The sequence below is a fragment of the Wyeomyia smithii genome, chromosome 1 (assembly GCF_029784165.1).
Source record: "Wyeomyia smithii strain HCP4-BCI-WySm-NY-G18 chromosome 1, ASM2978416v1, whole genome shotgun sequence".
Classification (NCBI taxonomy): domain Eukaryota; kingdom Metazoa; phylum Arthropoda; class Insecta; order Diptera; family Culicidae; genus Wyeomyia; species Wyeomyia smithii.
Genome location: NC_073694.1, coordinates 155865224 through 155881511, shown reverse-complemented (window position 1 = coordinate 155881511; position 16288 = coordinate 155865224). Strand labels below are relative to the sequence as shown.

The 16288-nt window shown below is 34.8% G+C and overlaps 1 protein-coding gene across 2 annotated transcripts in view; it reads left to right on the top strand.

Moving 5' to 3' along the window:
• The first annotated feature begins 1187 nt into the window (after positions 1 to 1187).
• Positions 1188 to 16288, top strand: part of LOC129733916 (probable cytochrome P450 28a5) — a 45262-nt gene continuing 30161 nt past the window's right edge. Inside the window, exon 1 of one of the 2 annotated variants that reach the window (XM_055695536.1) lies at positions 1188 to 1348. In XM_055695536.1, coding sequence (XP_055551511.1) covers positions 1336 to 1348 — 13 coding nt within the window. In that variant the 5' untranslated portion in view covers positions 1188 to 1335. The remainder of the gene's footprint in view (positions 1349 to 16288) is intronic. The other variant, XM_055695535.1, reaches the window with a different exon arrangement.

Below are 16288 nucleotides of genomic sequence, written 5' to 3'. Positions count from 1 at the left end.
TTTTTTCATCGCGTATGGATTCAGGAGACTTTACCTCAAAAATGTAGAGCTTAAAATTTGAAGAACGGTTTGTTGTTTGATTTTTTATAAAAATACGCAGTTTAGTTATTTTGTACTGAAATAATTTGGAAACTCCAAAATTCACACTTACATAACATATTCCATCCACTTGACATGATTTGATACATGGAGCAATTGATACGTATGAAAATTTCCAGTGTTTGCTCAAACTGTTTAAAAACTAGAAAAAAACACAAACATATTTGCGTCTCACAAAAACGGGGAGGGGTCCAGAGGGGTGGCACCTTTACCAAACTTAGAGCAACTATTCCCTTTGAATAAAATTCCAAGTTTTCTCAAATCGGCCGTTCCAGTGCTGAGAACGAGCATTGTCAAAAAACAAGTTCCGTCCCGGGTCTTTACGGGTTAATCACATTAACACTTCAGACCAACTTTAATAAATCGATGTTCGACAATGTAGGAGTTTTGTACCCCAGGGAGTACCAATCCACTTGGAGGAGATTGTTTCCCCGTTCGGTTATCAGATTGTGATAATTCACGCTAGGACATGTCTGGGTGAGGAAAATAGTGGTAGCTTGCACTAACAAAGATAACGGCTACCGAAGAGTGGGTGGTCGGATTTCGGGGAGGAGAACAACAGTGATTGCATGGTGCAACGAATTACAACCTGCACGATCACAAATTGCTATCCTCAAAAGACCGTGTTCAAAGGCCGGTCGAGTTCGGGATTGAAAACTTCAGCCTCACTTATGGGTTGTAAACGATGCTTGATAACAGACTATTTCGAAAACTAGCTGGGACTGGAAGCCTGCATTCGCGGGATGGCCCTGTTCTGGCCCACGTACCGTTACAAACGAGTAACTTTCGTTTCGCTTTCGCATCCCTAGCTGCTCGAAGTTGTCCGCAGTACGAGTTGCACTGCAGGTTTAGTCCGTAATTTAATGGTCCGCGGTTGTGCTCTAACATGGATTTATAAAATAATAATTGTGCTTTACTCGCTTATACCGGATATTTCTAATCAACGGTACTTATTCGGTTGAATTTATTCCTCATTCAATGCATTGAGTTCATATACATATCTTGCTGAGAAGTGACCCCTCCGCTCGCTGTTCTCTTGCTTTTGTGGATCGTTCCGTGCGACATCGCATCCATCGGTCGGTCGTGACCAGACCAGCAGCGATAGCAACATACAAAATACACGAAACTATCCGTACCGTACCATCGTCCGTCAAACAATTGGCCAGCCGTACCGAGAGTTTTGTCCTCGTGGTCACGTCGTGCGTCGACGTCGTTGGTCCAGTTTATACAGCATAAATGGAAATTAAGTGTAATTTATAGTTCTTTAACCGACAGGCCAGTGTGCGCGGTCAGTTTGATTTCGGAGTGCTCCGAGTGTGCGATTGAAGAATGACTCGACGTTAGGTGGGGCGGACAGCATCCGAGAATGATCTCGACACTCGCAGAAGGGTTGATTGTGAATGCGCGTTTTCCGAAATTTGTGAACGCTAGCTAATATTCAATATTCATTCAATAGCAATATTTTATGCGGTATGTCAGCGGTACCTTGTTCGAGGGTCAAGCGACAAGAAATTGCAGTCAGGAAGGCGGTAGTGAATATCAGAGAGTTGATTTACAACATTTAAATCAAATTTGGTGGGGATAAATCTGATCGATTGCTGTAAATATTGTGTACTGTAGATTCGCACTCATGTGAAAAACGATTTTATTCATTCAGTTGTACAAATCTACTAACAGCAGAATTTTCAAAATTGCTCTAGAAATAAATAATCATAATCATTCCTTTTGGTAACTTGAAGATAATTCATGCTGTTATTTTTGTAAACTATAAGCATACATTTTGGCAACTATAGTTCCACAAATAAGAGCAATAGTAGCAGCTTCCAGTACTAAATAATGAATCTCACAGGATGATCATCCTCTTATTAACTGACAACCACAAAGCTATGAACTGACTTCCTGAACCGATTGATAGTGAATTATAATTGAATTGTTTACCATCAAGGTAAACATTCACAAAAAAGACCACAAATAGTAAACAGAATGCGATATGTATTATATTGATTATCAGAAACTGAATGTCGGTTTCAATGGCACGTAAGTTTATTTCAAATAAAACTTAACCGCAACTCTCACTTAATTACGATTTCATTATCCAGTGATGTTTTGCTGTTGAATTCAATACAGATCGGAAACACCGTGGATACGAAGAATTATTTTTCGATACACTTTTTCTCTTCCCACTGAGATGAATATGCTATAGTAAATTCAGTAATGACAATGGTAACCCGAAAATGTTGGTTGTCAAATATTGACCACGCAGCTTGTAACGACTTTCAACCCTCATATAAATCAATGGCGAATTTTTTGAATATTTTTACAACAATAAAATGTGTTTGCGACACAGTTTACCAGAATCATGAGTGCAGTAATGACGCTCCCTTTAACCGCCCAAACACAGTATGTAATCAATATTTATGAGTGATTTTGAGAATTCCATGCACCGAACAACCTTGAACAAGTAATCATGTATAAAAAAAAAATCTTCAATAATAATTATTAAATTATATAATAATGGGACACCCAAAAAAATGTTTAATGCCAAGAAATGGCGCTGTAGTGGTAGAAAAATCGAAATTTCCACATGCATTTTGCTTAATGACCGGAAAAACTGCTATTAGTTATACTTTTATTATTCTAACGTTCTAGTACTTACTCTTACTACATGCAATCTATTTTTATCAAAAAACTTGATTTTCCTATACAACTCCGTTGAAACAATGATAATCAAGTTTTATGATGACAATAGATTGTTTATAACAAAAGTAAGTACTAAAAAGTTAGAATAATTCGTAAAAACAGGGTAATTAATAACAGTTTTTCCGGTCATTAGGCACTTTGCACGTGAAAATTTCTATTTTACTACATCTACAACTGCAGCACCATCTCTTAGCATTAAACATTTTTTTCGGGTGTCTTATTGTGTTATTACCTTCAACAAGAATATCACTGGAAGCGAACTTTTTGGCACTTGTAATACGATGGCGGTTTCATGGAAAAAATGATTACTTCTTTCGAAATTGATATGGTTAATGTGAGCATAGATAAATTGATGGTTTGAAATCAAAATCTACGCGAGCAAAAAAAAATTTATGAGTTATGTTCGACATACCAAACTGCTGCATACATGAAATGATTAAATATTTTGCCTACTTCGAGTCTATATTTTATGTTTTCTGGCTCTTGTTTTCTATTTTCTATCTCGTGTTTTCTATATTCCGTCTCTTGTTTTCTATTTTCTGTCTCTTATTTTCTGTTTTTTGTTTTCGGTTTTCTGTTTTCAGTTTTCTGTTTTCTGTTTTCTGAATTCTGTTTTTGAATTTCTGTTTTCTGTTTACTGTTTTCTGTTTTCTGTTTTCTGTTTTCTGTTTTCTGTTTTCTGTTTTCTGTTTTCTGTTTTCTGTTTTCTGTTTTCTGTTTTCTGTTTTCTGTTTTCTGTTTTCTGTTTTCTGTTTTCTGTTTTCTGTTTTCTGTTTTCTGTTTTCTGTTTTCTGTTTTCTGTTTTCTGTTTTCTGTTTTCTTTTTTCTGTTTTCTGTTTTCTGTTTTCTGTTTTCTGTTTTCTGTTTTCTGTTTTCTGTTTTCTGTTTTCTGTTTTCTGTTTTCTGTTTTCTGTTTTCTGTTTCTGTTTTCTGTTTTCTGTTTTCTGTTTTCGGTTTTCTGTTTTCTGTTTCTCTGTTTATCTGTTCTTCTTTTTCTCTATTACTCTTCTTCTATGTTTCTCTGCTTTTCTGTTTCTCTCTTTCTCTGTTTTACTCTTCCTTCGTTTTTTTTTGTATCTCTCTCTTTTTTGTTTTCCTGTTTCTCTGTTTCTTTGTTCTCTGCTTCTCCTAGTCTTTGTTTTTCTGTTTCTCTGTGTCTCTCTTCCTCTGTTTTTCTTTTTTTGTATCACTATTACTCAGTATCTCGGTTTCTCTGTTTCTTTCTCTCTCTGTGTCTTTGTTCCTCTGTTTCTCTGCTTTTCTGTTTTTCTGATCCACTGTTTCTCTGTCTCCTTGTTTCCGTTTACCCGTTTCTCTGTTTCTCGGTTTCTCTTTCTCTGTGTCTCTGTTTTCCTGTTCCTCTGTTTTATGGCTCCCTGTTCTTTTGTTTCTCTGTTTCTCAGTTTTTTTCATTTTCCTGTTTTTTTCCTGTTCTCTTTCTCTGCTTCTCTGTTGTTCTGTTTCTCTGCGTCACTGTTTTGTTGTTTTTTTTTTGTTTCCCCGTTGCTCTGTTTTTCTGTTTCTCTGTCTCTCAGTTTCTCAGTTTCTCTGTTCCTCTGTTTCTTTATTTCTCTGTCTCCTTGTTTCTCTGTTTCTCTGTCTCCCTTTTTCCAATATTTTTTTAGTTTTCCACTTTTTGTTTCTCTGTTTTTCTCTTTTTCTGTTTTTTGTTTTCTATTTCTTTCTTTTTTCTGTTTCTCTGTGTCTCTTTTTCTCTGTTTTCTGTTCCTCTGTTTTTCTGTTTCTTTGTCTCCCTCTTTCTCTGTTTCTCAGTTTTCTTTTTTTTTGTTTCTCTGTTCTTCTCTTTTTCTGTTTTCTTGTTTTTCTATTTCTCTGTTTTTTTTTTGTTTTTCTGTTTCTCCCTGTCTCTCTTTTACTGTTTCTCTGTCGGTCTTTTTTTCGGTTTCTCCATTTCTTTTCTCTCTACTTATTTTTCTTTCTTTTTCAGTTTTCCTGTTCATCTTTTTCTTTGTTTCTCCGTTTCTCAGTTTACTATTTTTTATTTTTCTGTTTCTCTGTTTTTCTATTTTTCTGTTTCTCTGTGTCTTTGTTTCTCTGTTTCTCTTTTTCTCTGTTTCTCTGTTTCTCTGTTTTTCTGTTTCTGTGATTCTCTGTTTCTCTTTTTCTCTGTGTTTTTGTTTCTCAGTTTTTCTGTTTCTTTTTTCTCTGTGTCTTTGTTTCTATGTTTCTCAGTTTTTCTGTTTCTATGTTTCTTAGTTTGTTTGTTTCTCTGTTTTTCTGTTTCTCTCTTTCTCTCTTTCTCTGCTGCTTTGTTTTTCTTTTTTTTTATGTGTCTTTGTGTCTCTGTTTCTTCGTTTCTCTTGTTCTTTGTTTTTCTGTTTCTCTCTGTCCCTGCTTCTCTGTTTTTATGTTGCTCTGTATCGCTCTGTTTCTCAGTGTCTCTGTTTCTCTTTTTTTTGTTTTTCTGTTTTTCTCTATCTCTGTTTTGTGTTTTTTTTTTGTTTCTCTGTTTTGTGTTTTTTTTGTTTCTCTGTTTTCTGTTTATTTTAGTTTATTAGTTTTCGAACTATGTTGTTTGTATTCGTAGGTTTTTTTATGGGATTCTGGATTCTTTTTTGAAGATTTAGTATCCTAGATTCTTCTATTTGCTCTTAGAGTAAAGTTCAGGATTGAGGTTTCTTAATTTTCTGAATTCAGCTGTCTGGACTATGCTTCTTGGTTAACTGATTTGGATTGCATCATTTTTTTTTTTGTAAGATTTGGACCACTGCGACCATTATTTTGATCTTTTGTGGTAGACCTCTTCTTTAGTCTAGGTACTTGTGGCAGACATATCACTATTGATGGAAGAGATCGTCGTTGTCATATCGCACCCTTTTGCATCATTTAATTCGGACCATTATTTTTAATGATTACACGATTGACACGATTAACTATTTTACTTTTGTTGATGATTCTAATTTTTTGTTTTGTTCTAGAGCTACAAAAATGGAAAAAAAATGCCGCTCTCTTATCGGTAAACTAGCTGTACAATGTTCCGTAAATGATTTGCCATGGTGCATTGCATACCTGTTTCTATACCTTTTAATAATTTAATTTCACCTCATGGCGAAAATATCCTACCTGTTGGCTGTTGGTAGAGAAGGGTTACTTCTGGGCTGTTCTAGCGGGAGAAGGAGGGCACAGCAACAGATCAATAACAGAATGCAAACAAGTAATAGGTGGGTTAAATTTAATTTATAATTACACACACACCCATGTCATTTTTGTCCTTTACTTTGTGTGTGCCTTCTCCGAGCGATGACGGTTGGTAATATACGCGAATTGTCAGAACCAGAACCAATGGGAACCAATCAATTCCCCAATGAAGGAGCGTGTCCAATTATCGATACCGGGAAACGCCAGGTTGAGAGCATTGCTATCGACATATTCGGTTCAAAAATCATGATTTATCACAGCAGTTTCATTCGAAAACCATTAATTGAAGCCTTTTTTTTGCTCCCGCAACTCGATGCAAATGTGTTCCCTTTTTATTATTCTCTTTCGAAGGACATGCTTGTGAAAGATATTATTTGGTTCATCACACGAATTACTCAACACTCTGTCAAAAACAACCCTTCAGTCATTTTTTGTATTGCAGAGAGTTTCAGAAAAATCAATATTAAATATCCTAAAGTTGCAAAATTGCTCATCCAATTAACGATTAAGTAAAACATAAAAAAATCTTTGTAACTACACCAACAGTAATGTAAGCATGACCTTACAAATGACGCTACTGTTCTTCTGTGAACGGTAATTTGTAACATAATTGCAACAAACACTTTCCTGCCAGTGCTTCAACCATGATGAACGGTGAGTGCAAGAATCAGGCAGGTCACATCGGGCCGGGAAAGCACAGTACTACGAGCAAATACACCCACACACACCCACCCACGCACGCTATCCTACATGCGGAGCGGCAGCCTCCTGCTAAGAGATACACTTTTCCCAGTGCTTCCGGTTTCTAAATGAACCTGTCCATTGAGGTGAAACCTCGTATCCTGTCCAATGTCAAAACTATTTTATTGCTTTCCAAAGTAAATGTTCGTTTTCATCGGGGTTGAGGGTTCGGGAATGCGGTGGAAATCGGCTGAAAGGAAAAAGCGAGAACGCAAACAGAACCAAAAACCAAAATCTTGTCTAATCCTGTTGGAGTGAAGTGGAAGCGTCCGAACGGGAACGGAACGGTTGGTTTGCCTCGGCATTTGGTACAAGTTGGGTGTTTTCTATTCTATTACTTAAAACGGAGTGTGGAGTGTGGTCAACCCAGCCGGTTGGCCTGCCGGGGAAGAGGGAGGAGAATCCTTTCACAGTTTTATTTGCTTATCTCAACCGGTCAATCTTGACGGCAATAGTGGAGCGCTTTTCTTGTCTGCTTCCGAGCCAGATTTCCTTTTTCGTCTGCGGTACTCGGGCTCTGGACGACGTCAGTTTGTGTGGGTGTGTGTGTGTGGTCGTGCACGTACAGAGGTGTCTATGTTTGCTTAACCGGTAAAATTCTAAGCCTGTACGGCTTTAGTTGCGCACCTGGCTTTGAAGCAATAATGGATTCGGTGATTCGGATTGAGGGGGGAAATGTTTACTTTTTAGATTACAAAGATTTGCTTCCAAGATGTGACATTGACAAAGCAATAGTGTCTGGTATGTAGGAGGTTTTATCTTTTTCTTCTAGATACTGGGTAGAGCAGAATACCGGTGAGCTTTGATACTGATTTCGGTGTACCAAATTCTTCGGAGTTGGATTATTCGAAGCTGAACATGAATGTTAGTTTGGAAGAATGTGGATTAGGGTTTCCCAAAAAAAAATCGATGTTGAAAAAGTCAAGGTGCTCAGCCCCAAATTAAAAGATACAGTCGAATCCCATTATATCGACATCGCAAGGGACTGTCGTTATAGCGAAATGTCGCAATAATACGAAGAATGTTCGCATATGTAGAACAAAAAATAGTAGGAGGGTGGTATCCGTGATACGACCGCATAGTTGACGTAGGACTACAATAGTTTTATATTTCCCTTAAACTATATATTTCCCGAAAACGTATGTTTCATATACAAAACCTTTTGTTGTTTTCTGCAACGAAACCAATGCGTAATAAATATAAAGGTACTTTCGTCAGAACTGTCAAAACTGTTACAGATTCATATTCGTATACGTAACGAAAGGTTTTAAAAATAAACGCAATCAATCGTACAAACAAAGGCTGCATAATGTAAATAGTACGAAAAATTAGTAAGCTCACGCAAGTAATTCGTACAAAGAACGTCGCATTATGTAAATAGTACTAAAAATTAATAAGTTTACACAAATAACTCGTATAAAGAACGCTGCATAATGTAAAGGTTCAAGAAATGAAGCCAAACAATCGTACAAACAAACGCTGCTTAATGTAAATAGTACGAAAAATTAGTAAGCTTACGCAATAACATGTACATTATACGAAATCAAAAATAACAGAACACAAAAATTTCGTTCAAGTAAATACTCGTGCTTCCGTTTTTTTGTTCGTTGTTATCCACGTTCGTATGAAAGTACATTCGTGAAAGTACAAATTATGCGTAAAGTTGCAATTCTATTCAATAACTTGCAGTACGAATGTTCTATACAACCAGCAAAAGTACTGTGCAATCTACAAATCTCATGTTTACGAAATGTGCGTGCAGAGAATAACGAAAAAATATTTTCAGTGTAGTAATATCAAGTATCTAGGTCATCAGCCACAATTCAAGCTTGGAACTAAAACTAGTTCATTGGTGGAAATATCTATGAAAAAACGTTATGAAAAGAGAACCGTTCATTTTTGGCAAATTCTGACATGTCATGTTTGGCAAAATCAAACGGCGTCTGTATTTTGATTATTTACTTGCAGCACTCTATTTTAGAAGAAAAAATATTCTCTTTAACATTGATGAATATCTTTCATTCTAATACAGTCAATTTTCTTCAATACGCAAAAAGGCAAGCTTCTTTACAGACCTAAATTGAGTGCGATTTAGTAGAAATTAAACAATATTTATTTTTTGTTATGGCTCACTTTCCAATCACCAAGCGGCAAAGATGTCACATAATAAAATTTTCCTGCAATTACAAGTTCATGGAGAAAATAACGATAAAAAATTACAGTTTTTGAACAAAAATGTTATTCACAGATAATTTAAAATGGACATGAGAAAAACAGAATGTAGAGTTTAAAACTAAACAACGCATTTTATCTGTACAAAGAACCTAATTTATATACCCTGCTATCTGCCTCTACCGACACGTACAGAATTTTGCGTTCCCCGGTGGCGCAGCGTATTTTGCGAATAATCATATTGAATCCTGATATTTGCTACTACATATACGAAACAAGAAGAAGAAGAAGAATAACAGTTTTAATAACATTCTGACAGCAGAAAGTGAAACTGTCTAATAGTGGAGGTGGTTACCAACTTTCCGAAAAAGCTTCACCTTCAAGACATCAATATAGTCTAGGCTCATAGAAGCAAACGTAAGTTAACCTATTGGGACGGGGAGATTCTGTCAAATTTTTTTTTGCCACTGCTATACGGCATATTACAGCAACCAGTTGGTGTCTATTAATGAAGTCTGTGCCAGGGGTTCTCGCATGTGATTGGTACATTGTTCGAGAAAATTCGACCTTGAAACTTTTATTAAATTTTCACTGTTAAACAATGAAATAATAGTGATAACTGAGGAATCACAAAATTGTCCATCATTTTATCAATCCAACGACATATTGATTATTGTAATCCATCATGTGGTTACATCAGCATTATCGTTTGAAATCTTTCATTCCAACGTTACACTTTGGTTTTAGTTTCCGCAGAATGTATCTCGATATAGTGCGGTTAGACGTAGTCCTACGTCAAAAGTAGAGTTATAGAGAGATTCGATTGATCTATTGTCGCAATAAAGAATGACAAGTATTAGTTTTGGTATGCCGTTATGGAGGAAGGTCGTGATAGCGAAATGTCGCAATAAAACGAGGAATTTTAGTGTAAAACAGAAGGGACTGTTGAGAATGTCGCTATAGCGAGATTTGTCACTATAAAAAAAGTCATTATAGAGGGATTCGATTGTAATGTTATTTATAGCATTTTTGTAGAACATTTCGACTTTCTAAAGAAATGTTTTCAGGTTGCCCAAACGTGATTTATAAAAACATGACTTTTTGACGTGGGACTACGTCTTTGTTTACTATACTGGGATGCATTCTGTAAAATTGTAAATGAAACTAGCAAATGTTGCGTCGAATTTCAAACGTTAATAACAGCATAACCACATGATGGATAACAATGACCAATATGTTGTTGGATAGATAAAATGTGTAACAATTTTATAACACGCTAGTTATAGTTTTTATTTCACTGCTCAACGGTGAAAATCGATAAAAAGTTACAGGGAAACTTACGCGAACAATGAACCAATTACATGCGAGCATTCCTAGCACAGACGACGTGAATGGACACCATTCGTTCCCCGTGTTATTCTCTGTATCGATATCGATACAAAAATTGACAGAGTCTCCCCGTCCCAATAGGTCAATTTATTTTTGCTTCCATGAGCTTAGACTAAAATGATGTCTCGAAGGCATAAGTTTTCCGAAAAGTTTGAAACAATCCCCGTTCTTGAACAATTTCCAAACCTGCTTTCAAAATCTAATAAAAACTGATGTCTTGAAAGAAAACATGCCGGTAAAAGCAGTACCAGTACCAGTGGAGTAAAGAACCGCAGGTCTCTCGTCGTCTATGATTGCAGCGGTACTCTTCTATTTGTACATTTCAGCGGTACACTTCTATTCATACTGCAGCGGTACTATTCGTATTGCAGTGGTACACTTTTGTTCGTACATTTCTATTCGTGTGCAATCGAGGAAAAACTGCAATGCTGCTGTTGATGGTGATTGAAAGTTTATCTCATAAATATGATTACCATAAACTATTTAACAAGAATTGTAAATTTTTGCAACGGATATTTATTCAATTTCATCTTCGATACTCACTAAATAATCGTGACCGGATAGTATCGAAAGAGTAAATTCACATATACACATTTAGAGAAGAGTAAGAGCCTGCGAATGCTTGTGAATTTTTGGTTTATTTACTAAGATACATTAGAATCTCTGTTTACATTTCAAAATTGTTAGATGATATATTATTACTCAAAGCTTTACCATAATAAACGTATGTATATTTGCAGTCTTCGTAATACAGCGAATGTAGTTGTAGGTAAATAAACAAATTAGTCAAGCAAAAAACAAAAATGGAGTTGTTGATTGTTACGGTTTTTTGCTGGAACTTGTTAATAATTTTGTTAGACATATCTTCTTATGTTTGCCAAATAATGAACCTTTGTAAGGGCTTCTAATTTATTTTGAAAGTAAGAACCATACTATAGATTTGATTTAATCAGAGTAAGTATTATTGGATTTAAGTAATATTAGATTTGGTTTTAGAGGATATAGAGTTAATTCTGACTTTGACGCATTACGAGAAATTCTTGGTGCTTTTTCAACAAGAATGATATGCTTGTGCCCTGTCAAATACATGTTGTTTGCACAAAAAATATACTACAGGCTAATACTAATATCGCCAAATATATACGATATTTATTCAAGTGTTGTTGAATATATTAAAAAAATTGATTTCCAGGGAAGGCTGAAAATAAAAATACGTACAGTCGCTGAGCAAACACCTTGATTCTGTCTGCAGGCTCTGTATTTTTTGTTACAAAAAATCCCCTAATTACAGTGTTTAGTCCTACGTCACCATTTCATACAACCCTAGGGCTGTTTACCTTGTAGTATTTTAGCTACAAACCTACTCTTTTGCACTTTTTTCAATTCTGTTGGATTCCTACATATAATTTTTCATTTTGTGGGGTTGTTTTTGAATATTTTGCATGGTTCAGTTTAGCATTGCATTCAGTTATTTGATTACCAGAGCCCATTAAACATTACAGAAAAATTAATTTTCCCCATAATTTTTAGATAAAACTCTTCATAACACACATGAAATTTTTTTTGATCAAGAACTGAAATATTCATTGCAAAGCGGGATTTATAAAAAAAAATTTACATGAAAAAAGATCCTTGATATCTTATCAGTGGGCTGAGATATTGGCATTTTTATATGTGATGGTAAACTATGAATTTTAACAAATATAGTAAATAACTGTTTTATTTTGGGAGATAAAAAACAACAATGTTCAGAAAACAAATGCATTTTTGGTTGGCTGATAACTTAGTAGAAGGTTTAAAAATTCGGAAAAATCTGCAAAAAAGGTTAAAACGAAAATTGTGATATTTAGTGCCTTCTAATAGAAAACTTAATGTTGCTTGGAATATGTAAGAGACAGAAACATGATGTCTTCGGTAAAGTTTCTTGTTTCAAGATAAACTAATACTTTAACGGAGACACCTTGCGTCTATCTTATTCTGATTAAAAAGAATTTTTTTATCTCACTTATTGGTGGATTAATCACCCATCATTCTATATTTAAAAATGCATTTTTGAATATACTGAAACTTCTGCGGACATATCTTATGGCTATAATCAACATTTGAATCACTATTCAATTAATCGCACAAAAACGGCAAATAAAAAACTGTGCAATGAAGATATTGTGATTGAGTGTCATTTTTGTGAAAATGCATAGTTTGCATACTAGTAGTAGTATGCATAGTCCATCATATATAAAAACGCCAATATCTCAGTCCCCCTATAAGATATCAAGGATCTTTTTACATATGAATTTCCGTCTTGAATCCCGCTTTGCAGTAAACATTTCAGTTCTTGATCAAAGAAATTTTTTATATGTGTTTTGAAGGGTTTTATTTAAAAATTATAAGCAAAATTCACTTTTTTGTGATGTTCAATGGGCTCTGTGAGTCCAATATCTGAATGCGAAACTGAACTAAACCATGCAAAATATTTAAAAGCAATTTAAAAACAATCAAAATAGTGGTTTTGAAGATTGAAAAAGTCATTTTTTCATAAATCACGTTTCGGCAACTTGAAAACATTTTTGCCTTTCTCCTAGAAAGGTATAGCAATCACTTGCAAAACCGAAAGTATAAAAATGCTCCAAAGGGCCGAATGGCATATATCACTCGACTCAGCTCGACGAGCAGAGCATTTTCTGTATGTGTGTGTGTGTGTGTGTGTGTGTATGTGTGTGTGTGTGTATGTGCAGATATTTATTCTTACTCACTTTTCTCAGAGATGGCTGTACCGATTTTCATGAAATTAGTTGCAAATGAAAGATCTTGTTGCCCCATGAGACCCTATTCAATTTCATTGTAATCGGATTTTTAGTTTCGAGGTTATGTATCAAATAGTAAAAATCATAAAACATCATTATCTCGAAAACTACACAACCGATTTGAACAAAATTGATCTCAAAAGAACGGGCTATCTGGAAAACCCTTAAGTTTTGAATTTTATAAAGATTGAACATGTTGTTCAAAAGTTATGAAAAGAAACGTGTTCTGAAGGCTGTTTAATCTCACTCATGTTTCTCAGAGATGGCTGAACCGATTTTCATAAAATCAGTGTCAAATAGAAGGTCTAGTTGCCCCATAAGTTAACTGATGAATTATGATTGAACACGTGGTTTCAAAGTTTGGCTGCCCTATACGTTCCCATTTCATTTGATTATAATCGAACTTAAGCAACTGTTATGTATTAAATTGTTAACAATACAACGAAAGTCTATTATATCAAAGAGTACATGACTTTTTTGAACATAACTAGTGTCATACTAACGAGTCTTCTCTCAAACTCACAAATAACAAACTTCATAACAATTTGATATGTGGCTCAAAAGTTATGGAAAGAAAAGAAATTCAAAGACTATTTGAAACTATACCTGCTTCGATCGATAAATGTGGCCATAACATAATTTAAGTGTGGTATCGTACTATTTTAACGTTACAAATTCATTGATTCCTTGCGATGTGTTTAAAGTCTGCAAATGCATAACCAATCGGCCATAGGATATGATCAAAGTCAAATAACAACTCGTTTGAAATGATTGGTTTTAATCGAAATGACAATGCACAATGGTACAGAGACCGAATTTAGGGGAAAATTTGGGTCTAGAGCTCTATAACAATATTTAAGAGAAAAACTTTCTTCTACAAAGTTGTTACATATGATAAAGCGCTCATTGAAAAATTATCAAAAATTGGGGTGACCAACATTTTCGATGCAATCAAGTATCTAACTTTTTTATCTTTGTGAATAGAAGAAAAATTCATTCTACAATGTTATAGCTCCATCAATTTTAGGTAACTTTGTAAAATAAAATTTTTCTCTATCTTTGAAAACAACCGATTTATATTGAAAAAACATATTTTACGCTCTAACTTTTCTATTTCAAGTTTCATCTCAAAACTGTCTTTGAACGACTTTTAGAGCTGTTTAAGAGAAACAATTTGCAACGCTGACATCGTAAATTTCTCAATTTTACTCAAAGTTATTAATATTTTTCATCAAAAAATTTGCGTTTTTCATTTGTATGTTATTCATTTGTATGTTATTCATTTTGGGGCAAACATAAAAAATATCACTTGGTCTCATTTTGAAGAGCATACTTGACTCTTTAAATGGAGGAACTTTTAGAGATATGTTATTTTTTAAATTTGAGTAAATTCAATTTAAAAACGACGAAAATTTCAATAATTTTATACATTATGCATATAAAAGCACCCAGATTTATTTTTTGGTATTTTTTCTTATAACTAGACGTAATGACCTTTAATTTGACCCAATAAGATCGAAAACCGATCAACTGGATCAAAAGTTATGAATTTTTTAAATAATATACATCGAATATAGCCGTTTTTTATGGTCACCCTATTTCGGAGCTGGTCCCCGTAACAACCCAACGAAACAATACGAGTTTGATTATTTTTAACATAAATGCATCCCTGCGATTTTGAGCACAATTGAAGCACTTTGCGTGACCAACTTCGAAATAGGGTGACCATAAAAAACGACTGTGTTCGATGTATTAAATTTAAAAAAAAATCATAACTTTTGAACCAGTTGATCGATTTTCGATATTTTTGGGTCAAATTGAAGGTAATTACGTCTAGTTATAAGAAAAAATACCAAAAAATAAATCAGTGCGTCTTGAACTGTCCTACAGATCAGACGTTTTTTCGGTTGCTTGTGGACTGGTCTTTGACTGCCTATAGCTTCAAAGTTTGTGTTTTGTCAGTGTGTCTTTTAAAGACTACCTGAAAGTTATTTCCCATCAGTCTTTCTCAAGACTACCTACTTTTGAATTTAACATTTGTTTTAACTTTTTTCGTATCACCTGAAATGGCTGGACGGAAAAAGAAACCTCGCATCGCTGCGGGGAGGAAAAGAGAGGCATCTCTTTCTGACACACCGAGTGTCTGTAGTGACAATCCTTTTGATATTTTGCCTGAGCAAGAAGCTGGTGAAATGGAAGTTACCAATAATGAAACTATACAAAATATAAAATCTTTAAAAAAGGAGAAAGTTCCACCTATTGTGGTAACTATTTCTTCTGAATTTAATATATTCAAAAAGGAACTTTCAACGTTTGTTTCTGACGTTAAAGTTACCTATCAAATTGGCCGTAGAGGTGAATGCCGCTTTTTAGCCGACTCAGTAAAGGGTCGTGATCGTCTTGTTCAGTATTTAACTGACAAGATGTACAAATTTTTTACATATGACACCAAGAACGCCAAGCCATTCAAGGTTGTCTTGAAAGGTCTCACCAACGATCAAACCGTTGATGAGATCAAACTTACTTTAACAGATTTACTTGGCATAGCCCCTACCCAAGTAATTCTAATGAAACAAAAATCACGAGGCGAAAACAGTCAGAGAACTGGAATTTCCCTTGTTAATTATTTAATTCATTTTAACCGCAATGAGGTTAACAACTTAAATTTTTTTGAAAAAGCACATGCTTTGTATAATGTGCGTGTAAAGTGGGAAACTTATAGGAAGTATGGCGGAGGTGAAAAGCATATCACCCAATGCCGTACTTGCCAACGTTATGGCCATGGTTCCAAATTCTGTAACATGGACCAAAAATATCTTAATTGTGGAGACTCTTCTCACAAAAAGGACACATGTCCTGTGAAAGAGAGTAAAAATTTTCGCTGTGCGAATTGTAACGGCAACCATATGTCAAATTTTTATCAATGCCCAGTCCGTTCAGCAATTGTTAAGGCAAGGCAAGGTAAACAAAATTCAATTTCTCAATTAAAACCAACTTCAAAACAAAATTCTCCAAGCGTACCAGTGACGCATAGTTTACCTACTCCTTTGCATACCCGTTTAACTTATGCACAGGTTACAGGTAGTTCGAACATTATACCGCCTAGTGTTGGTAGTTCGAAAATGACCGTTAACATGGGTAAGCAAAACACGCTAGAAAATAATTGTACACCTATTACTCCAGCTAATATTGCTGCCGAAAATATTTTTTCTAATGCCAACTGC